Source organism: Oryctolagus cuniculus, chromosome 1 (genome assembly GCF_964237555.1).
Source record: "Oryctolagus cuniculus chromosome 1, mOryCun1.1, whole genome shotgun sequence".
NCBI lineage: Eukaryota > Metazoa > Chordata > Mammalia > Lagomorpha > Leporidae > Oryctolagus > Oryctolagus cuniculus.
In genome coordinates, this window is record NC_091432.1 from 203,569,372 (window position 1) to 203,593,499 (window position 24,128).

At 41.7% G+C, this 24,128-nt stretch overlaps 1 protein-coding gene and 1 long non-coding RNA gene across 5 annotated transcripts in view; one reads left to right on the top strand and one right to left on the bottom strand.

Moving 5' to 3' along the window:
• LOC138844855 (uncharacterized) overlaps nt 1–4,940 on the bottom strand; it is a 50,606-nt gene extending 45,666 nt beyond the window's left edge. For all 3 annotated transcript variants that reach the window (XR_011381222.1, XR_011381223.1, XR_011381221.1), the window contains exons 1-2: nt 4,804–4,940; nt 3,453–3,543 (exon numbers count right to left, since the gene is read on the bottom strand). This is a non-coding gene — a long non-coding RNA (uncharacterized lncRNA). The remainder of the gene's footprint in view (nt 1–3,452; nt 3,544–4,803) is intronic.
• The window catches only part of STX17 (syntaxin 17), a 96,545-nt gene continuing 77,210 nt past the window's right edge, over nt 4,794–24,128 (top strand). Inside the window, exons 1-2 of one of the 2 annotated variants that reach the window (XR_007923542.2) lie at nt 4,794–4,947; nt 15,820–16,004. Coding sequence is in view for 1 of the 2 variants with exons in the window: in XM_002707946.5 (XP_002707992.3) it covers nt 15,879–16,004 (126 nt within the window). In the remaining variant the exon portion in view is untranslated. The remainder of the gene's footprint in view (nt 4,948–15,819; nt 16,005–24,128) is intronic. The other variant, XM_002707946.5, reaches the window with a different exon arrangement.

Here is a 24,128-nt window from a genome sequence, read left to right on the forward strand (position 1 = left end):
ATTGGTCCAGCTCCAGCCATTGCAGCCATTTGGGGAGTGAACCAGTTAATGGAAGACCTCTCTTTCTCTCACTGCCTCTGCCTCTGCCTCTCTGTAACTCTGCCTTTCAAATAAAAATAAATAAATAAATCTTTAAAAAAAAAAGACTTTGGGGTATAACTGGACCTATGTGTAGGGATGCAGCTAAGCCTCACGAAGCAACTGGAACCAGGAATTCAAATGTGCACCAAACTGGTTTTTATTAAATAAAAGTTTTAGAAAACTTTTATTTAATAAATATAAATTTTGAAAATACAACTTTTGGATTATAGCAGTTCCAAACTGTTTTATTTGGCACACCTAATCACCCTCCCAGGCCTCTGCATCTCTGTCTTTTCTATGGATTTTTATTATATTTCCAAAGGGGTCAAGAGCTTTAAAAATGTCAGGGATTACTACTGCTGTTTCACCACTATTTCCAAGAGAGGTAACAGAGAGAAATAATATTAAGGAAGTATCTATTCCTTGATTACTAAAGCTATTGTTTGCTTTAAATCAAGAAGTGTTTGCTCTTTTTCTTTTTTATTGAGATAAACTTACATGAAGTACACAAATTCTAAACATATAGCTTGATGAATTTTCACAAATGCAATCACACCCGATCAATACATAGAACATTGTCAATGTCCCAGAAAGTATCCCAGGGGAATTCCAGTCCAAGGTAAACTACCATCATCATTTCAACCTTTCCTTGTCTCAGTTGATAAGATGGCTAGAACAGTAGACTGCACAAAGAAATAGAATGTATTCAGAATGGCAGGAGATATTTTAATAATTCATTGCTAGAGAAAGAACTTAGTGAAGGTAGTTCTGGCTTTTAAATTTTTCTTGAATACGTAACAAAAATGTCCTTAAAAATTATAATCTAGGATATACAGACTTGTATTCAGCACTCCACACCTGTGAACGGGATCTATGAACATAATGGCTTTCTCTGACTGACCAGTCAACACAGTGAAAAACGGAGCTGGAGACTGAATGTTCGTGGCTTTTAGTACAGCTCAGATGCTGACATCCTAACCTCCAGTTGATGATTTTAGGTGGCAGGGCTTTTGGGAAGTAATTAGGTCATGAGCGTGGAGCCCTCATAAGTGGGATTAATGCCCTTACAAAAGAGATCCCACGGAGCTCTCTAGCCCTTTTTTCCTATCAAGTAAAGATACAAAGAGGAGTCGGCAGTGTGCAACTGGAAACTGGCCCCCATTAGAACTCCTTCATACTGGCACCCTGGTCTCAGGTGTGCAGCCTCTAGATCTATGAGAAATAAATTTCTGTTGTTGAAGCCACCCAGTTCATGGTATTCTGTTACCACAGCCCAAACTAAGGTAGTCACCAAGAGCTCAGCCAGCAGCATCTTCTCTATTCATTCATGAAGCAAGCTAGACTGACATTAGCTAGAATTTCACTTCCAAATTCAGATTCCCAAGGAGAGGTATTTTATTGTTTCAGTTTGAATTGCCCCTGGACCAGTTCTCTATGGTCGGGCAGGGGTTCATGCTCAAAAACAATGGCTGTCTGAGATACATAATTGTTATTATTCAGATCTGGAAGTGAGAAGCAGTTCCTAGAAAAAGAAAGGATTCTCAAGACACACTATTAGGTCCATATTACTCTGACCATATTTGAACCTGATCTCACATTCTCCAAATACTTGCTCCATGATATTAGAAAAAAATTATTTTCAAAATTACTTCATGTAGTGAATAACAGATTGTTTTCCCGGCATGTTTCAAGAACTGTGCTAAGCTCTAAATAAATTATATATCTTTCCTCAAAAAAATTTAGAACTAGTGAGGAAACAGACAAGATGATGATAAGTCCTCAGTATGATAGATACTACTACACAATCAAGATGAGGAACATCAGGCCAACCGGCCATATGAGGCCCTTGAGATCATTTGGTCTGGTCCTGCCAAGGCAGCTGCAGGTAGGACTTGAAATTCAATAAATCTATAGCAGGCTAATTTTTAAGTTGCTAATTTTGTATGGCCCTTGGCAGAAAAAAGGTTCCCCATCCCTGCTAAGCAGGGATAAGGCATAGTTGTGTATAAGGGAGCATTAACCTGAAAGGGAGAGGGTAGAGAAAGTTTCCTAGAGAAGATAACCTTAGAGTTCTAAAGATAAAGATGAACTGCTTTACTCTGTGGTTGGGGAAAAGAGAAAGGAGGAAAGTAGGCAAAATCAATTCCAATAAGGGATTTTTTTAAAAAACATTTATTATAGAAATCATAAGGGGATTTTGCTAAGTTTAAGTTTTAAAATTAATTTGGGGAGAATTGAGTTTTCTTTCCAGGAAAAAAGTACATTATTTTCCCATATATTTGAGTCTTTTGTGGAAGTACACACATGGGTATAAGCACAGATATGGTTGTTAGGTAAGATATGAGTCTCATTCCTGGAATTAGAATATGAGACTTGGGCCCTGGGAAAATTTCTCTCTAAGCCTAGATTTTCTAGTCTATAATGTATGAATAATTATAGGACCTACTTTGGGGGCTGCTGTCAGGATTAAATGACATATTACATGTAAAATGCCTAGCCCAGTGCTAACACATAGCATGCACTCAATAAAAAGCAGTTCTCTCCCCCCCTTTAAAAAACAGCTTTACTCAATTATAATTGGCATACAGTAAACACATATATACACACATATATAAAGCATACATTTCACATATATATACACATAAATATGCATATATTTAAAACATCACTTTGGTGAGTTTTGATATACATCAATAGAACTAGCACCACAATCAAGATAATGAAGATGTCTATTACTCTCAATTTCTTCATGTCCCTTGGCATTCCCTCCCTTCAACCCCACCCCTGTGTAGCTTCTCACTTCTTCAGATAGGTCCTATAATTCCTTATAAACACAAACTTAATTTTTTAATTTTTTAAAGAGAGAATGAATTTTCTTTTTACTTATTTGCTTGAGAAATAGAGAGACAAAGAGCTGCTATCAGCTGGTTTACTCCCTAAATGCCTGCAATGGCCAGGGCAGGGATAGGCAAAAGCTTGGAGCCAAGAACTCAGTCTAGGTCTCTTATGGGTGCATCAGGAACCCAAATACCTTAGCCATGATCTGCAGTCTTCCTGGATCTGCATTAGCCAGAAGTTGGAATCAAGAGCTGAGCAGGAACTTGGAACCCAGGCATTCTGTTATGGGATGTGGGTGTCCTGACCAGTAGCTCAACCACTAGCGCAAAAACCCAACTCTGATTTTGTTATTTTTTGAAAGTGATCTTTTCTCCCACGACATTTTAAAACTGGTGATTGTTGTTTTAGGAAAACTATCTCTGTAACCACCTTACTGAACTTGTTTCAAGTCATTCCCATGCATTCTCCAAGAAAGCTGTCATAACCCCTGGAAACAATTTGTTTTTCATTTTCTTTCCAATATATATACTTACTGTTTTGTTCTGTTTGGCCATACTGGGTTCAGATTAGGAACTGAGGAAAATGGGCTAGTAGCAGCAGGCCTGCTTATCACAACTTTACAGCCTAGGGCAAGAATACAAAAAGACACGCCACATGTCTAAATACGTAAGAGTATAAGTCAAGCTAACCACCTGTTGGATAAAAAAGTTTTATTCTCCTCCCTTGTCACACCTAATTGATAGCAAACACACATATAACAACATGGAAGGCCAGGTTCAAAATTAGAATCCTTGAGTACTATATCTCCCTACTGTATTTGAGGTAGTTTTTGTTTTTTCAAGAATTTAAAACAAATGACCTTACTTCAAATGATCTTGTTTAAGTGACTCTTGCATAAAAAACATTTGCCTATGGTAGTGCCCAATACCTTAATTTTTCTCCTCAGAATTAAAATTTGATAAACATTTCATTCCTAGGGTACTGTAAAACACAGAAGCATGGGCATCCATTACACCCCCAAAGAAAACCCAACTTTCTTAGTAAATTTGATGCTTTAATTTAGAAACTTCCTTTCAAGACTTTCTCAAGGTCTTCGGGCCCCTAATGGTCCATAATCCACAGTTTTCTCTGTCCAATTCGACTCTCCTGGAAGAACCCAAGGACCGAGTTGCCTAAGCTCTGGTCTGAACATGCTGAGGACAACCGCCATCCCTGGAGGTATTCTTAGGAAGTCATCTCAACAGTAACAGACACACATGAAAAAGGGCTGAGTCTAGAAAGGTAGCCATCCCAAGAGCAGGGCCTGTGCCCTGGACAGGGCTCCAAAGCCAGGCACCTGCTTGTGCTCGTGGCAGCAGCTGGTCTAACTGGAATAACGAAGGGAAGGGAAATTAGGAAATGCAGGTGGCGTTCCTCCCGTGTCACAGACGGGCTGAACTGGAGTGAGTCACTTAAAACTCCGCTGTGCCTCAGAGTCACTATCCATAAAACTGGGGTAAGAACGTTTGCCTTAAGCACCCCACCAGTTTTCGGAGGTCATCACACTTTGAGCTTCAACCGCTGGGGCCAGTAACAAGCGAAGGACTCTTGCCAAGTCCACCTCACAGGACTTTTGGGGGGCGAAGGAGAGAAGGCACAACTTTCCTGAGCTTTTATTTCTACACCTGTACACAGCCAAGAAAGCACATTCTGAAAATTCCAGGAAAATAGGAAAGGAGCAAACACGCAAGAGGGCAAGACAAATGTGAGCTGTCTTCCAACAGAGACCTAAAAAGCGCTCGTGCGTCTCGCCTCCCGGCTCCAGTGTCCCAGCTCCACAGCGCAAATCCAGAACGCTTTTTAAAGAGTGGCACAGTCCAGAACCACACCTGTTTTTGTACTCACCCAGCGCCCGCCACAGCCCACCCGGAGGCTTCGAGGGGCGGGAACGGGGTGGAGCCTGCCCGGCTCGCCCCTCGTGACGCCCCGCCCCGTCACGACCGCGCCTGCGCTGTGCACACCTACCGGCCTCGAGCGCCCCGGCGGGAGGTAAGGGGCTCGCGGGAGGACGCCTCGGGGGCGTCGGACCCTGACAGGCTCGGTGGGCGGGTTGCCTGTTCCGCGCGCGGTAGAGGCGCCTGGCTGGAAGCCCGGCAGTAGGCCAGAAGCCGTAGCGCCCTGGGCTCTCGTCCTGGCAGCCAGAAGTGGCGGAGCCTCACTCCAGTTTCGTTTTTGGAACAGCTTTCCAAGCGGGTTGTTGGGAGGCCGCGGACCGGGCGAGCGTGATGGCCTCCTGGCGTTGTGGGGCGGAAAAGTTGACGACTCTTTCCCCGCCCGTGGCGCTCGGCGGGCCCCAGGACGTCAACTGGCCCCGCATCGTTCGCTGAAGGGGGCTTGGGGGGGTGTGGTCCGCTGGGTGGCAGTGGATGACACGGCGAGCGATGACGCGACGCTCACGCTGAAGGATAGTGAGGGGAGGTCGGGGAGAGGTCGGAGCCGCCAGAGCGCCCCACACCTGGCTCTTTGACCTGCTTTATGGAGCCTCAGAGGGGAGTGCATGAGGCGGGACCGACGACCTGGGCTTTTCTCTCCGAGTGCAGCACCCCTTCATCAGTAAGACACACACACAGCGACGTCCCTGAGGCAGCCGCAAGCCACACAAGCGGGGCCTTCATGTTAAGAGGGCCGGAAATGGAGCTTTTAATTTATAAATAACCTCTTAAGTAACTTAGCCTCTCAGTACTTTTTCTTCATCACAAGCATGAAGAAGTATGGTGCCCATCTCATCGAAGTTGTAAGCAGCTGGCTCACTGCTGGCATCCACTGCCGCCGTAATTGGTGCTGTGAATATGATTGCAGTTCTTTGACTTATGAATGTTTTCTTTTACTTTTTTTTAAAAGATTGATTTTATTTATTTGAAAGTCAGAGTTACACAGAGAGAGTGACAGAGAGAGAGAGAGGTCTTCCTTGCGTTGGTTCACTCCCCAGATGGCCACAACAGCGAGAGCTGCGCCGATCCAAAGCCAGGAGCCAGGAGCTTCTTCCGGGTCTCCCACGCGGGTGCAGGGGCCCGAAGACTCAGGCCATCCTCCACTGCTTTCCCAGGCCATAGCAGAAAGCTGGATCTGAAGAGGAGCAGCCGGGACTAGAACTGGACCCTTATGGGATGCCGGCGCTTCAGGCCAGGGCTTTAACCCACTGAGCCACAGCACCGGCCCCAACTTATGAATGTTTTCAGCGATTTTATGGGAAACATCAACTCAAAGGCATTTCTTAAAAATTGAGTTGAAATAAAGTTAAAATTATAATAGTTCTTCATAGCATCCCTTAATGTTAATATTTTACAGTACAGTTATTAAAAGCAAGAAATTAATATTAGAAAAGTACTGTTAATTTGATCTAATCCAGGATCTGATCTAGGATTATTAGATTATTACACTAGGGTTATTCTGGCTCCTCTCCTGCAATATGTGACACTTCTTCAGTCTTTTCCTGCTTTCATGACCTTTACACTTTTGAAGAGTCCTAGTCAGTTCTTTTGTAGTATTCCTCAAATTGCGATTGTCCTATGATGTGTCATGATTAGATTAATATTGTGCATTCTTTTTTTTTTTTTTACCGAGAATGCCATAAAAAGCGTGCCCTTCTCAGTTCATCACATTCAGAGTACATAATATGGTTTACTGACAATGATATTAATCTTGATCATCTTGTTTAAGATAGTGTCTGCTGTGATTCTCCAATGTTAAGGTACTGGCTTTTTTTCCCCTCTACAAATATGCTGTTGCCAAATTTAGCATCCATTGGTGGATCTTGCTTTCATAATAATTATTATGGTGTTCTAATGGTTATTTTTTCTTTCTTTCTTCATGTGTTAATTGGAATTCTCATGTAGGGAAGAGCTATCCTTGCATTCCATTCATTCACTAATTTGTATCAGTATGGGCATGGATACTTATTTTCCTATTGGTTATTATCTTTTCTTATTTTATGCCTCAGATTGTTCCAGCCTTTACCACTTACAATTTTTTTCTGGTTGCTTTCTGTACCCTTTCTGCATGCCCCTGTCCTTTTTTGAGAATTTTCTTTTTTTCTGGTACCTTATGGTGCTCCAGGCCTATCTTGTGTTTTCCTTGTCCCAATACTGGCATAAATTACTTCTCCAAAGATCTTTGTTTTCTTTTGTCTGGAGAGTGGTATTTAGACACCAAGATCTGGGATCTAGGTGTGCTCATGGCTTCTGAGATGTCATTGATTCTAGAGCCTGGGCAGCAGTATATGTGTATATATATTCATGAATTCATAAAGATCTATATTTCTGTATATGTATATTTTTTTATTTTAAAAACTTTGAGAAAGAGAGAAAAACAGAGGAAGATATATCTTCTGTTCACTAATTTACTCTCCAAATGCCCACCACATCCAGGAGCCTGGAACTCCCATCTTGGATGGCAGGTCCCCAGGGTACTTTAGCCATGCCTTATAGGATGCATATTAACAAGAAGCATGATTGAGAGCAGAGCAGTGGGACTCTAACACTCCTATATGGGATGCAGGCATCACAAGTGGTCACTTAATCCATTGTGCCACCATGCCTGTCCCATCCATCTGTATATTTTAAAAAGCAAATTTCAACCCAAAAACCCTAATCCTACTCTAACACCACAGGATTCATTCTAGCTTTGTCCTTTATTACTCTTCTCTGACAATGAAAAGTCAGGCTTGCATGTTCTATGAAATATATTGCTATTTGTTCAGTCCTAGTATAAACATACTTTCAGGGTTTTTAAAAAAGATTTATTTATTTGAAAGGCAGAGTTACAGAAAGGCAGAGGCGGAGAGAGAGAGAGGTCTTCCATCTACTGGTTCACTGTCCAAATGGCTACAATGGCCAGGGCTGAACCAGGCTGAAGCCAGAAGCCAGGAGCCTCTTCCAGTTCTCCCATGTGGGTTCAGGGGCCTCAGCACTTGGACCATCTTCTGCCGTTTTTGCAGGCACATTAGCAGGGAGCTGGATTGGAAGTGGAGCAGCCAGGACTTGAACTGGTACCATATGGGATGCCAGCACTGCAGGTGGCAGCTTTAACCACTATGCTGCAGTGCCAGCCTCAATTTCAGGATTTTTAATGTAAACCTTGGTGAGATATTTACTGAGTACAGTGCAGTTATGTTTGTTTTTAGCCTTACAGTATTCAATTAAAAATTCAATCTAAAGTTTCTTAGATTATTTTTCCCCATGTCTTTCAGAGCAGTCCTGCTATTTAAAATAGTTAATTTTAATTTTATGGTCTATATTCCATTTTGAGCTCATCTATATCATGTTATTTCTAAATATATATTCAGTAAAATTCATGTTTTGTGGCATACAGTCTATGGGTTTTTGGTTTAATTATGTAGTTATGTGTCTACCAACATTGTTGTGGTGACAGTACAAATCCCCCACCCCAAATATCTCATTATACTTTTTTAATGTTAAAAATTGTGTGACTGGGGCTGGTGTTGTGACACAGTAGGTTAAACCTCTGCCCGTGGTGCTGGCTTCCCATATGGTTACCAGTTAGAGTCGGGCTGCTCTTCTTCTGATCCAGTTCTGTGCTTATGGACTGGGAAAGCAGCAGAGGATGGCCCAAGTGCTTGAGCCCCTGAACCTACATGGTAGACCCAGAAGAATCTCCTGGCTCCTGACTTCAGATCTGCTCAACTCCAGCCATTGCAGCCATCTGGGGAGTGAACCAATGGACAGAAGACCTCTCTCTCTCTGTCTGTCTTTCCCTCACTGTGGCTCTGCCTCTCAAATAAATAAATTAATTAAAAAATTAATATGAAAACTTTACTAAAATTTTGGGAATTAGACATTTTGGTGTGATTTTCATTTTCACAGGCATATTATTTTTTAAGAGTTTATTTTATTTGAAAGGAAGAGAGAGAGCGCGTGAGCAAGTAAGCTTCCATCTACTGGTTCACTTCCCAGTTGGCTGCAACAGCCGGGACTGAGCCAGGCCAACGCCAGGAGCCTGGAGCTCCATCAGGGTCTCCCACATGGGTGGCAAGGGCAAGTACTTGGGCCATCCTCCTGCTGCATTTCCAGGCATATTAGCAGGGACCTGGATTGGAAGTGGTACAGCCAGGACTTCACCCAGCACTCTGATATGAGATGCTGGGCATTGTAGGTAAAGCTTAGCTCAGTGCACTACAATGCTGTCCTGTCATAGGCATATTTTGTGCAATTAGGATCTTAAAGTAGGGGCAGGCATGTGGCATAGTGAATTAAGCCAGCACTTAGGACACTAGCATCCCATATCAGAATGATGATTCTAGTCCCAGCTCCTCCACTTCTGATCCTGCTATTGAATCCCAGGAGGCATCAGATGATAGTTCAAGTGCTTGGACTCCTGCCACCCGCCTGGGAGACCCAGACAGAGTTCTGAGTTCCTGGTTTTGACCTGGCCCAGTTTCTGGCTATTAGAAGCATTTAGGGAATGAATGAGAAGATAGAAGAACTCTGTCTCTGTCCCTCTGCCTTTCAAGTAGATGAAAATAAATATATTTACAATATTAATGTGAATTCATTTTTCATCCTTGTGTCTTGATTATGTCTGAAATATGTTCCAAATTCATGACCAGAAAGTCAAGAAGTGCTAAAATACTCTTTTGCTCATTATTCAATCACACTTCTATGAAGATTTATTTATTTATTTGAAAGGCAGAGTTACAGAAAGGGAGGGAGGGAGAGAGAGAGAGAGAGATCTTCCATCCACTGGTTCACTCCTCAGATGGCTGTAACAGCTGGGACTGAGCCAGGCCAAAGCCAGGAGCTGTGCCAATCTGAAGCCAGGAGCCAGGAGCTTCTTCCAGGTCTCCTATGTGATGCAGGGGCCCAAGGACTTGGGCCATTTTCTGCTGCTTTCCTTGGTACATGAGCAGGAAGCTGGGTAGGAAATGGAGCAGCCAGGACTCAAACCTGCCACAGTATGGGATGCTGACACTACTGGTGGTAGCTTTACCCACTACGCCACAGCTCTGGCCCTTCAATCACACTTCTAAACCACATGTAATATATTGAATTAGGATCTTCCCATAACAGTTTTAAAAAATTTAAGCTGTTCTATGATCTGATCCATTGCTAGATATCTTTTGGTTGAGATAATACCATGATTAGTGCTATTATACTCTTAGCTTTATACAGGTATTATAATTTTTTAAAAATGGAAAATGGTGGCAAAAAGACAAAAAATACTAGTTAGTAGGAGACTAAGAGTGGAAAAGTCTCTTGGGATGTTCTTGGGACAGAATGTGTTTTCTCTGAGAGATGGCACATGTGGAGGCAGCAGATTTTCCTTATACACAAAAAGCTGAGTAATGTATGACTGTAGTCTGGAAATACCACTTTTGGAGCCCAAGAAAGCCATTAAATAGTACAGGAGAACAATTGAAACAAGCCAAACAAGTTAGTAAATAAGGATCATTAAGTACACTACATACTGATTAATGGAATAGATGGCAGTGTCTTTTGGTTTGTATCAGGGTACTTCAAAAAGTTTGTGGAAAAATGGAATTAAAAGATGACATGCATTTTCCATGAACTTTTGGAGTCCCCTCCAAAATTATATGTAAAATTTAGAGGCAGATAGATGGAAAAGGATCTAGACAGGGAGCATAATTGTAAAGGCTGAATCAGAGATGGAGAGATAGTAGATAGGATGGATCTACTTGTAAACATTATATTTTCTTGTTCAAATAATAGGAAACTATTGGAACTTTTGGTACAGGAGAAAAACATGTTGCAGTTGCTGTGTTAGATAAATATATTTTTTAAAAGATTTTATTTATTTATTTGACAGGTAGAGTTACAGACAGTGGGAGAGACAGAGAGAAAGTTCTTCCTTCCGTTGGTTCACTCCCCAAATGGCTGCCACAGCCGATGCCACGCCAATCCGAAGCCAGGAGCCAGGTGCTTCTTCTGGGTCTCCAGTGTGGGTGCAGGGGCCCAAGCACTTGGGCCATCTTCTACTGCTTTCCCAGGCCATAGCAGAGAGCTGGACTGGAAAAGGAGCAACTGGGACTAGAACCAGCGCCCATAAGGGATGTCGGTGCCGCAGATGGAGGATTAACCTCATGGGCCACGGCGCCGGCCACTCTGTGTTATATATATTAATTGGTGATAGGTTTGGAGAATAATCATACAAAGGAGGTCTAAAGAATGACCAATTAAAGTTCTGTTGTCATGTTAGCATATTGTGCTATTTGGAAAGGATTAGAAGAAGGGACATGTGATGAAAGATTTTAGATCACATAGCATCTACTGAGCAACAGGCATGTTTAAAAAACTTTTTAAAAATATGAATGATGGTAGGTATAAAGAAATCTCTCTGTAGTATATAATTTTCATAGTAGAAATAAACAGAAACTAGTGTTGGGGTGAGGCAGGTTAAGCCACAGCCTGCAATGTAGGCATTCCAAATGAGTGCTGATTTGATTACCAGCTGCTCTGCTTCCAATCCAGCTCCTTGCTAATGCACCTGGAAAGTAGCAGAAGCTCGCTCAAGTAATTGGGTCCCTGCCACTTACCATCCTGGTCACCTGACCAGGATGGAGTTTCTGGCTCCTGGCCCAGCCCTTGATGTTGTGGCCATTTGGAGAGTGAACCAGCAGGTGGAAGATCTCTTTCTCTCCCTATCTCTTTCAAATAAAATAAATAAATAACTTTTTAAAAAATAAGAAACAATGTGATAAACTGAGAAATATTAGTGTTAGATGTTGATGCATTTAACATGTCATAGACTTTTATAAAGCAGTAAGAAAAAGGCATACCCTATAGTAAAACAGGCATATGGCAAGACAGTTCATGAAAGAAGAAATCCAAATGGCTAATTAATCCCATTAGTCTCTACCTTATTTTCTGTACCTCTGACTTTCAAATAAATAAATACATAAATAAATTATTTTAAAAAGTGGCCTTTTGTCTTTGATATTCAGTAATTTCCCTTCTGTGTGTTTAGGTAAGTTTGTTTTTTATTTTTATGACTTTGGGCTTATGCATTTTTCAATTCAAGTTCTTACATCCTAATTCCTAGTGTATTCTCTTTGAATAATTCCTCTTGATCATTTTCTTTATTCTTTGGGACTCCTATTTATTACTGAGTATCTCATTTTATCCTTTATGTCCTATATTTTCTTTTTTATATTTCAGTCTGGTCTGTGTATTCTTCTTTATTCTAAGTGATATCTTCCAATCAACAATTCTCTTTTCAACTGTATTATTTACTGTTTAATACATCTCTTGAAGTTTTCATTTCTAGAATTTTTGCTGGCTGGTGTTATAGTCAGATTGACTTATCATTGTTTCATAATATCTAATTTTTAAAGATTTTATTTCTTACATTACATTTTTGGATATTTAAAAATATGCTTTATTTTTAGATTTTAGTTCCTGAGCTATGAATTTTCCTGTTTCCTTCCGTCTTTCCTTCCTTCCTTCCTTCCTTCCTTCCTTCCTTCCTTCCTTCTGTGGGGGTAGAGAAGTTGTAGACTTCCTTTTTTGGCAACAAACTTCTCCATCTGTTTCCAGTTTCCATTCACTGCTACAATTATAATTGAATTACCATTTTCTTTTTTTTGGGGGGGGTCTGGAGATTTTTTTCCTTTACTTTTAAGCGTATATCAAACATAAAAACCAACTTACGTGTGGATGATTAGTGAAGACAGTCTCAATAAACAATAATTAAATATATTCAACTGTGGTTCAACTGTGGAAGAAAATGGAGAATTAGAGCATTTAGAGCAGTGATTTTTTTTTTTTTTTTTGACGGGCAGAGTTAGACAGTGAGAGAGAGAAACAGAGAGAAAGTCTTCCTTCCATTGGCTCACCCCCCAGATGGCCGCTAAGACTGGCACGTTGCGCCGATCCGAAGCCGGGAACCAGGAGCTTCCTTCTGGTCTCCCATGTGGGTGGGGCCATCCTCCACTGCCCTCCCAGGCCACAGCAGAGAGCTGGACTGGAAGAGGAGCAACCAGGACAGAATCCGGCGCCCCAACCGGAACTAGAACCTGGGGTGCTGGTGCCGCAGGCGGAGGATTAGCCAAGTGAGCCGCGGCACCGACCTGAGCAGTGATTCTTAATGGTTAATGATTAATGGCTTTAAGGTGCTGAATTTCTTTGAGAATCTCTTGAAAGCAGTGAACTCTATCTTTCGAAATAAAATATAGTCACAATTTCCAGAAATATTCAGGGACTCCACAAAGTCTATGTAGAAACTCCTATCTGTATGGATCCTTAGCTAAGATACCCAATGGGTTTTACCAAAGTCATATTAAAATTATCTTTAAATATGGGAAAGGTTGTGGCTAATGAGATGACATGGTATGTAACATAGTTTTCCAGTTTGGTTAAAGCAATGGACCCCATTAATCAAGATCTGATAAACTCCAATTTATAAAATAAATCCAAGTAGATTTTTTCTAATTGAATCACAGAATGGGGTTCTGGGGCCTGTCATTTCCAGCCCCTACCATCTCCTACCCTGGCCTCAGAGGCATGCTCTTAGACTTTTTTTTTTTTTTTTAAGATTTCTTTATTTTATTTGAAAGGCAGAGTTACAGAGATGCAGAGGCAGACGCAGAGAGAGAGGTCTTCCATCTGCTGGTTGACTCCCCAAATGAATGCAACGGACAGACCTGTGCAGATCCGAAGGGGCCCAAGGACTTGGGCCATCTTCTACTGCTTTCCCAGGCCATAGCAGAGAGCTGTATTAGAAGTGGAGTTGCTGGGACTCAAAGCAGCGCCCATATGGGATGGTGGCACTGCAGGTGGCAGCTTTACCCACTATACCACAGCATCAGCCCCACTCTAAGACTTTTTTGGAACACTAGTAGAAAACTGTTGGTGAAGTAGAAAAACATTTGATTGTGTTCCTAGGAATCTAGTTTTTGTTACAGCTCTTGCTAGATGTTTGTGTTGATTATAGACAATACTAATTACTTTGTGAGAAAGAGAAGAGGCAATTTAATTTAACATCAATAAGGAGTTTTATAATATAGTTGAAGTATATAACTACATAATTAAATTATATGGTGACAGAAGTAGAGTTTGATAGAAGCATAAATGTTAAGAGTGAGATTTTTCCTTTTTCCTTTGAGTTTTGCCATCTGACACTTTTTTTTTTAAAGATTTTATTTATTTGAAAGAGTTACAGAGAGAGAGAGACAGAGAGAAAGGTCTTCCATCTGCTGGTTCACTCCCCAGATGACCACAATGGCTGGAGCTGCGCTGATCTGAAGCCAGGAGCCAGGAGCTTCCTCCGGGTCTCCCATGTGGGTGCAGGGGCCCAAGCCCCTGGACCATCTTCTACTACTATCCCAGGCCATAGCAGAGAGTTGGATTGGAAGAGGAGCAGCCGGGACTACAACCGGCGTCCATATGAGGTGCAGGCGCTTCACGCCAGGGAATTAACCCACTGTGCCACAGCACCAGCCCCTCCATTTGACACTTTTTTTTATTATTATTTTTTATTTTTTTGACAGGCAGAGTGGACAGTGAGAGAGAGAGACAGAGAGAAAGGTCTTCCTTTTGCTGTTGGTTCACCCTCCAATGGCCGCCGCGGCCGGCGCGCTGCGGCCGGCGCACCACGCTGATCCGATGGCAGGAGCCAGGAGCCAGGTGCTTTTCCTGGTCTCCCATGGGGTGCAGGGCCCAAGCACCTGGGCCATCCTCCACTGCACTCCCTGGCCACAGCAGAGAGCTGGCCTGGAAGAGGGGCAACCGGGACAGAATCCGGCGCCCCAACCGGGACTAGAACCCAGTGTGCCGGCGCCGCTAGGCGGAGGATTAGCCTAGTGAGCCGCGGCGCCGGCCCTCCATTTGACACTTTTTAAAAAAGACTATTCAATGTTAAGATACAAGTATATTAAGAAATGAAAACTTGAACTAGTGTACTAGTTTTTAAAAAGGTACTTATATACATACATATCTACATATACTCTCTCTCTATATATATAAGCTTTATTTTTCATTTCAAGGCACAATGACATAGAGACAGAAATCTGAGATCTTCATCTACTGATTAACTCTCCAAGTGGCTGCAACAGCCAGGACTAGGCCAGGCCAAAATCAGGATGGGGGAACTCCATCCTTGTCTTCACATGGGTGGCAGAAACCCAAGTACTCCAGGTGGATTAGTCAAAAGCTGGATTGGAAACATGGAGTAGCTGGAACTCAAATTGACACTTCAGTATGGGATGCAGGTATCTCAAGTGGCAGCTTAACCTGCTGTGCTACAATGTTGGTCCCTTATATTCTTACATAGAAGAAAAACTTGGAAAAATGTACAGCAAAATGTAACAAATAGTTATCTATGGATAAGGAGAGTTACTGATTTTATTTATTTATATTTTTTAAACATTCCAAAGTGAATGTATTTAACTTCTATAAAGAGAAAATTACTGAAGTTCCACATTAAGTTGAATATGCATTTAGAATAAATCACTAAACTTCCTAATTGTTTCCTTTTTTTTTTTTTTTTATTTTTTTATTTGAGAGGCAGAGTTACAGACAGAAAGAGCAAATGAGCTTCCATCTCCTGGTTTACTCCCCAAATGGTTGCAATGGCTAGAGCTGGGCCTTTCTGAAGCCAGGGGCCAGGAGCTTCTTCTGAGTCTCCCACGTGAATGTAGAGGACCATGGACTTGGGCCATCTTCCACTGTTTCCCCAGGCTATTTTCAGGGAGCTGGATTGGAAGTGGAGCAACTTGGACTTGAACCAGCGCTGATATGGGATGCCAGTGCCTCATGCAAAGGGTTAATCTACTGTACCACAGCATTGGCCTCAATTGTTAGCTTTTAAACATAATGAAAACTGATTTAAAAACATTGTTAAAATTAATAAAAACTGACTGAAAAACACCTTTAAATATTTCATTTTTAGGTTTTTCTGTATGAGTGGAGAAGACAGTTATTGCCAGTAGAAGTGACACAACATTTTTTATGATGTCTGAAGATGAAGAAAAAGTGAAATTACGCCGTCTTGAGCCAGCTATTCAGAAATTCATTAAAATAGTAATCCCGACAGACCTGGAAAGATTAAGAAAGCACCAGATAAATATTGAGAAGGTGAGTTTTTTCATATCCTATCACAAAAAACATTTGCATAGTCTGATTTTATATTTGTTGTGCATTGAAGCTAAATTTAGATTCTTAGAGACTTTGCTAAAACACCTAACTCATTGATTTAGTAACATTATTCTTTTTTTTTTTCTGTTCTACAAATACATCTCTCTTATATTCCCTTTTTGTAGGAAGGAATCTAGAAAGAGTCCATATGTTTTTAATTACACATATTGAAATTTTAGGCAGTTAGTACTATTTTATTCCTTTTAGTATTTTTTTTTGTTCTACTTAATACCATTGGTTGAACTCTTTAATTAACACAATTATTCTTAGGTGTTTAAATTTAACTGAAAAGTGATCCCTGTTAAATGTGAGAGTGGGAATAAGAGAGGGAGGAGATGTACAGTTTGGCACTTGCTCACTTGGACTTACCCCTAATGGTAGAGCTAGAAATGTGCCAGGGGATTCTAAATTAATCCCATCAAGGTGGTATGTACCAATGCCATATTACTAGTCAAAGTGATCAGTTGCAGTTCATAATTGATAATAATGATAGGATTAAGTGTCAAAGGGATCACATAAACAAGACTAGTTTCTGCTAATACTAACTGATAGAATTGAAAAGGAGAGAACGATCCAACATTGGGAAGTGGGATACACAGCAGACTCAGAATGGCAGTTGCCCTAAACAGCACTCTGGCCTCAGAATCAGCCCTTAATGCATTCAGATCTGGCTAAAAAGCCCATGAGAGTATCTCAGTCATGGAAAGCCAAGACACTGTGGCAAAAAAAAAAAAAAAAAAAAAAAAATGACCTAAACGAAAGATCTCTGCGAGTGAGATCCCAGTGGAAAGAAAGGGCCGTCAAAGAAGGAGGGAAGGAGATACCTTTCTCTGAAGTGAGGAGAGAACTTCCACTTTGATTATGGCCTTGTCTAAATGAGGTCGGAGTTTGTGAACTCAAGAGGCTTCCATAGCCTTGGCAGCTCATGACAAGAGCCTCGGGTGATTACTGACGTCATAAATAAGAGTGTCAGTTGTTAAATCAACAACGGGAGTCACTGTATGCTTGTTCTCCATGTAGAATCTCTGTCCTTAATGTGTTGTGTTATGCAAATTAGCAGTAAAACTACTACTCAAACAGTACTTTATACTTTGTGTTTCTGTGTGGGTGCAAACTGTTGAAATCTTAGTATATACCAGGTTGATCTTCTGTATATAAAGATAATTGAAAATGAATCTTGATAAAGAATGGGATGGGAGAAGTGGGAGATGAGATGGTTGTAGGTGGGAGGGAGGTTATAGGGGGAAAAGCTGCTATAATCCAAAAGTTTTACTTTGGAAATTTATATTTATTAAATAGAAGTTTAAAAAAAAAACAGGAAAAAAATGCAAACTGTTTGATAGTGCACCATAACATGAAGGTGGTGAAATTTCATTAATGGATGTTGCCTTAATTATGTTCATTCCAGGCCGGCGCCGCGGCTCACTAGGCTAATCCTCCGCCTAGCGGCGCCGGCACACCAGGTTCTAGTCCCGGTTGGGGCGCCGGATTCTGTCCCGGTTGCCTCTCTTCCAGGCCAGCTCTCTGCTGTGGCCAGGGAGTGCAGTGGAGGATGGCCCAGGTGCTTGGGCCCTGCACCCCATGGGAGACCAGGAAAAGCACCTGGCTCCTGGCTCCTGCCATCGGATCAGCGTGGTGCGCCGGCCTCAGCGCGCCGACCACGGAGGCCATTGGAGGGTGAACCAACAGCAAAGGAAGACCTTTCTCTCTGTCTCTCTCTCTCACTGTCCACTCTGCCTGTCAAAAAAAAAAAAAAAAAAAAAAAGTTCATTCCATGGCAAGTTTTTTGAACTTTGAGTGTTTTTCAGCGACTTCTGTCTTCTTTAAGTGCACATGTGTTAATGAAGTAAATCATTCGGTGATATGAGGAATTTTCTTACTCACTACTCCCTAAGTGAAAAATATTGCCTAGATCAGTTGAGGAAATAGGTAGAGGGAAGACAGACTAGTCTCAGGGACTGTGTTGGAGGTTGCACAGAACCCGTACTTGCCAGCATCTGGTGGAATTGTGGTATTATGGGAAAATCACGTTTATTGAATTCTGAGCATTACTTTGCTAGGTTACATTGAGGTTATTTTTGTCTTATTCAATGATATTTGAAAGGACCTCACGCACTATAAGTTTTACACTGTGTGGCTCTCGGTTGATTTTTTGTTTGTTTGAAGGTTGGAAGTGAAGGGTGTTAAACACTATTAAACACTATTTATGTATAATATACTTTCAATATAAACACCACTCATCACCCTCAACTGGGTAGCTTTAACAAATAAGAAATGTGCCAGCTTTTTCCACCTATCTTCCTAAACTTTAACTCCTTTTTAAGAAGTATAGAAAATACGTGAGAAGCATATTTTTTAAAGAATATTGGTATAGCAGGTTAAGCTACCACCTGTGATACTGACATCCCATGTAGTCACCAGTTCATATCCCAGCTGTTCCACTTCTGATCCAGCTTCCTACTAATGGCCTGTGAAAAGTAGCAGAAGATGGCCCAAGTGCTTGGGCCCTTGCCTCCCAAGTGGAAGACCCAAATGAAGCCCTTGGCTCCTGGCTTTGGCCTGCCCCTTCCCTAGCCATTGCGGCTATATGTGGAATTAGCCACTGGACAGAAGATCTTTCTCTCTCTGGCTTTCCCTCTCTCTCTGTAGCTCTGACTTTCAAATAAATAAATCTTTTTTTTTTAAATATGTTTTCATTTTATTTGAAAGGCAGTGACAGGGACAGGCAGACAGATATCTTCCATACACTGACTGTCTAAATGCTTACAACAGCCAAGACTGGTCTAGGCCAAACCCGGGATTTCAGAACTCAGTACATGCCTCCCCTGTGGGTAGCAGAGACTAAGTACTTTAGCCACCACCTACTGTCTCTCCGGCGCACGTTAGTGCTGAGCTGGAATTGGCAGCAGAGCTGGGACTTGATCCTAGGCACTCCAATATGGGATGTGGGTGTCTCAAATTGCATCTCAACTCTGTGCCACCTCATGTGAGAAAGCTATTAAGAGGAAAATTTCAATGCAAATATGGTATCTCTACATTCATACTTAGTACTTTGTCACCCTTCAGTTTTTTTCTTCTTTACCCATTAGTAATAAGTAATGCTGTGACTTTTAAGGATGGAGGGGAGTTGTCTTATAAACTGGTTATTCTTGTCATGAATGGAAACAAAGAATTCCATGGTGTTTTTTTTTTTTCTAGTGAGGAGGAGGATTTCTAGTTCTTTTGGCGTAATAGCAGTATAGAAATAGAATTGTTTACCTTTGATCATTTCTTGTTGGGAGTTTTGATAACATATGAACTCATATTGATGTACACAGTTATAAAGATGACAAGGATTTGGTAATGCATTGATTGTAGAAGTTAGAAACAGGTGGATTGTGATGTATGGAGGGCATTTCTTTGCTTTGTCGTCACACTTTCCTTGAGAAGTTGACATGTCTTAGATTTCACTTTCATATATTCTATTCAAAAGTGCCTGCTGTCATTACCCTCAGATTGTAGGCACATGCATACTCAATCAGTCATCAATGGAAAAGTGAGAACTCTGGGAGAAAGGCGGGGGGTGGGGGGTAGACTGGGAAATAAGAATGAGTCTAATCCTGATTTGACTGCTGTATCAAACATTGTTAGAAAATTATCCTAGAGTTACAGTGGTCCCTCTCTGCCAAAAATTTTTTCCTTTAGCATTTTGTAAAATTTTTATTTATTGTGAAAATTTTAGACAGTATCAGAGTAACTGTAATTCCCTATTACAGGTGATAGTGTGTTAAGCCATGAAGTTAAACTCATACTGATCTATGCTTTATTCATATCCTTAATCATTCCACTGTTTTTAAGATTTGCAGTTTAATTATAAAAGTGATTTTCTTAGCTATATAAATTGAATAGCATATGTTTGAATAGATATGTTAGGGCAATGTAAAAACATTTAAAATCTGCAGTGTTCACTCTGGACAAAAAAGTGAAGAACTAATTTTGGACTCCAGGTGTTTGCCCATGTCCCACTTTCAATAAGGCATATTCTTTTAGAGAGAAAGGTGTAGAAAGATAAAATACTATGCTGGACATCAGTCATCCAATATAAATTTAAAAGAAGAAAGTCAGGCTGAAGAGAAATTGAAGGTAAGCCTTAGGGGAGTGATTCTGCAACATCTGAAAACAATGAGAGTAGTGTACTGTAGACACCTGGGGCTGTATTCCATAGGTCCTTCAGCATAACATTTTATTACACATGATAAAACTTGATTAGGATGTAATACTGAAATTTGAAGTGTTAGCATTCAGCTCTCTTGGCTGATGTGAGATAGACTTAGGCATAGTTAATAGGAATGACGACATAGGGGAGAGCTTGGAACATAGTTTCCTTTGTTTCATATTGTAGGAATTTTGCAGGGAAACTTACTGTGTAGCATATGCTGTATTATTTATTGTATGGTTAAGGTGCAAGAGGCAGAAAATGCCTTGGTAGTATTTTTTAAAATCGAGTTTTGTTTTGAATCTCTCCTAGTAATGGAGGTGATCCAGGGCTTTACTGGCAGCTTAGAAGTCATTAAAGACTCGGGCTCTTTTTATCTTGCTCTCCATCCTCAGCTTGATTGTATCTTTTGTATAAAATGGCTACTCTAGCACCAGCTATCGTATCCATATTCCAGCTGAGATGAAATAAGCAGAATCATGCTTTTCCTCACGTCCTCTTTTTATTCTCTATGTGTTTATGCACAAGCACACACCTGCTCGCTTTCTTTTAAAGAGAATACTGTTTTTGTTTCATGATGCAGTATTGTATCACAGCTATGGTGGTATTATTACTTTTTTTTTTTTTTTTGACAGGCAGAATTAGACAGTGAGAGAGAGAGAAACAGAGAGAAAGGTCTTCCTTTTCTGTTGATTCACTCCCCAAATGGCCGCCATGGCCGGCGCTGTGCCAATCCGAAGCCAGGAGCCAGGTGCTTCCTCCTGGTCTCCCATGCGGATGCAGGGCCCAAGCACTTGGACCATCCTCCACTGCCTTCCCAGGCCACAACAGAGAGCTGGACTGGAAGAGGAGCAATCGGAACAGAATCCGGTGCCCCAACTGGGACTGGAACTTGGGCTGCTGGCGCCGCAGGCGGGGGATTAGCCTAGTGAGCCGCGGCGCCGGCCAGTATTATTACTTTTTAAAGTTATCTTCTGCTAACATGCCTTTCCCCCTCTGAGTTCCTTTTTTCTTCCCTCCCTTCCACTTCATCCCCTTTTGTCATAGCATATAGCACTGTGGGCTTTCTTGGCTGGCTGATATTTAAGAAAGTTCACTGGAAGGCATATGTAGGTGTGTATGTGGGTAGCACTATAGTATTGGCAGCCTTGTTGTCTTTAGGGGTGAGTGCATGAGGCTCTAATTTAGTGGGGAACCACCAGATGTCAATATCTGTAGGTCTTGTTAGCTATTCAGTTTCTAAACACAGCAATCTTCCACTCTCCTACCTGTTGGAGTGTGTTTATTTAGTCAAAGGTGATGGTTGTGGCAGCATTAGGGGTGGGAAGGCTGAACAGGGCAGATAAGTAGAAATTTTGTGGATTAGCCCTTTGAGCCAAGGGAAGGAAAGCAACCCAAGGAGAGCAGGCTCAACACCATTTGAAGATTCCTCATGCAGGCTTAGTCTCCCTGGTTATGGTACAGCATCTCATCCCTGCCGTTAGCTGTGCTCGGGTCCAAGATTCCTAGATTATTCTCTAATTTGGTCTCTTCAGGGTCTGTCTTCTAGACCATTGTCTTCTCTGGTGATAGGGACAGGACAGTTGCTTAAGCAAGTAGAGACGGGATCTGGAAGATTACCTGTTCCTTACATAAACCTATAACCAATCTTTCTGCTTCTACTCAACCATACATTTCCACTGGCTACCTAGGAGCAGGTACCTATAGTTGCTTAATGTTTCCAGACTAGTGCTGTGCCTGTGCTTGCCACTCACTCCTGTTGTCCACCCCTTGTGCAGGCATAGATTGTAGCTTTCTCTGATGTGATGAATCAGTTGCAACACATCCATACTGCTTCCAGCTTCCAAAATTTTGTTAAAATTACTTATGAACTCATTTCTTAGGTTGTATTCTCATTATTCTTGTGAATGTATGCCTTTTAAAATCTTTATTGTCATTTAGTGGGATTTTGGGAAAGAGCAGAGATGAGTATTTGTGTTCAATCTGCCAGGTTTAATGAAAAGGGAGATTATTTATTACAGGAAGTACTTATTGACTTTTCAGAAGTATTTCTTAGTGTTTTCTGTTTCTTAGACTGTTAGCATTGACGCATATATAAAAGATAGATTTCCAGTTCTCAAGAATTTTTCAATTCCTTTAAGAAAATAGGATATATTCAAAGAATGATAAGAAGCAACATATAGATAGGTGGCATGGACAATTTAAGCAGCATGAAGCCTGAACTTTATGGTACAAAATAAGACGTAATCAGTCTTATTTGTTAATTACTTATTTGTTAACTTGTAGTTACAATTAAAATCTTTTCCATTGCTGTTTTAGTCTGTAAATATCTATTTTAATCTTTTAATTACATTTTCCCAGCCCCCCCCCCCTTTTTTTTGACAGGCAGAGTGGACAGTGAGAGAGAGACAGAGAGAAAGGTCTTCCTTTTGCCGTTGGTTCACACTCCAATGGCCGCCGCCGCCGGCGCGCTGCGTCCAGCGCCCGCGCTGATCTGATGGCAGGAGCCAGGTACTTATCCTGGTCTCCCATGGGGTACAGTGCCCAAGGACTTGGGCCATCCTCCACTGCACTCCCTGGCCACAGCAGAGAGCTGGCCTGGAAGAGGAGCAACCGGGACAGAATCCGGCGCCCCGACCGGGACTAGAACCCGGTGTGCCGGCGCCGCAAGGCGGAGGATTAGCCTAGTGAGCCGCGGCGCAGGCCCCCAGCCCCTTCTAATAGAACTGGATTCCCTTTTCTTTCTTTTGTGTTTCAGGATAGGCTAGCCTCTACAAAGATGGTGAATGGTAGTGGGTGTGGTGAATATGGTACTTCCATTCTTGTCAATGTTTGGGTAACAATTATCCTATAGTCCTGGCCAATGAGACTTGAGGGAAAATTTGTTTGGGATATGGACATTTCTGAAAACATTTTCCTGCTATTACAAAGATATACATGGAAGGAAACAGTTCCCCCTTCTTCTAAGTCTTGTTGAGCCTTTCTATTAAATCTGGAATGATGACCAGTCTTGCAGCCATTAGCGGACAAATGCAAGTACAAAAGCTTCTTGCTGAAAGTAGTGAAGAAGAAGGAACTTGGGTCCCTGATAACCTTGTAAGCTTTTGAATTAAACTACTGTGGAATCATCATTTTACTTGTAGGTATTTTTGATTACAGTAACTTTTTTATTTAAAAAATTTTTATTGTTTTTTGAAAGGCAGAGTTAGAGAGGGAGAGAGAGAGAGAGAGAGAGAGAGATCTTCCATTCACTGGTTCTTTCCCCAAATGGCTGCAAAGGACAGGGCTGGGCCAGGCCAAAGCCAAGATCCAGGAGCTTCATCTGGGTCTCCCACGTGAGTGCAGGGACCCAAGTATTTGGGCACATTTACACAGAACTGGATCTGAAGTAGAGCAGCTGGGATTCAAACCGGTGCCCATATGGGATGCTAGCATTGCAGGCAGTGGCTTAACCCACTATGCCACATAGCAGACCCCTAAAACAATTCCTAAATGTGAGTTTTCTGTTGTTTGCAATCCAAAGCATACTCAATGGCTCAAATTTAGAACTGCCACTTGGGGAGTCAACCAGCAGATGGAAGTTGTTTTTCTCTCTGTTTCTCCCTCTCTCTCTGTCACTGTGTCTTTCAAATAAATAAAATACATATTTTTACACAAAGGATTTATAGCCTAGGGGCTAGCATTGTGGCCCAGTAAGTTAAGCTGCCACTGTGATGCCAGCATCCCTTATTGAGTCCCATTTGCTCTTTCTATCTGGCTCCCTGCTAATTCAGTGATTGGTGCCCCAAGTACTTGGGCTCCTGCCATCCATGTGGGAGACTTGTATAGAGTTCCTGGTTCCTGGCTCAGCCTGGCCCAGCCCTGGCCGT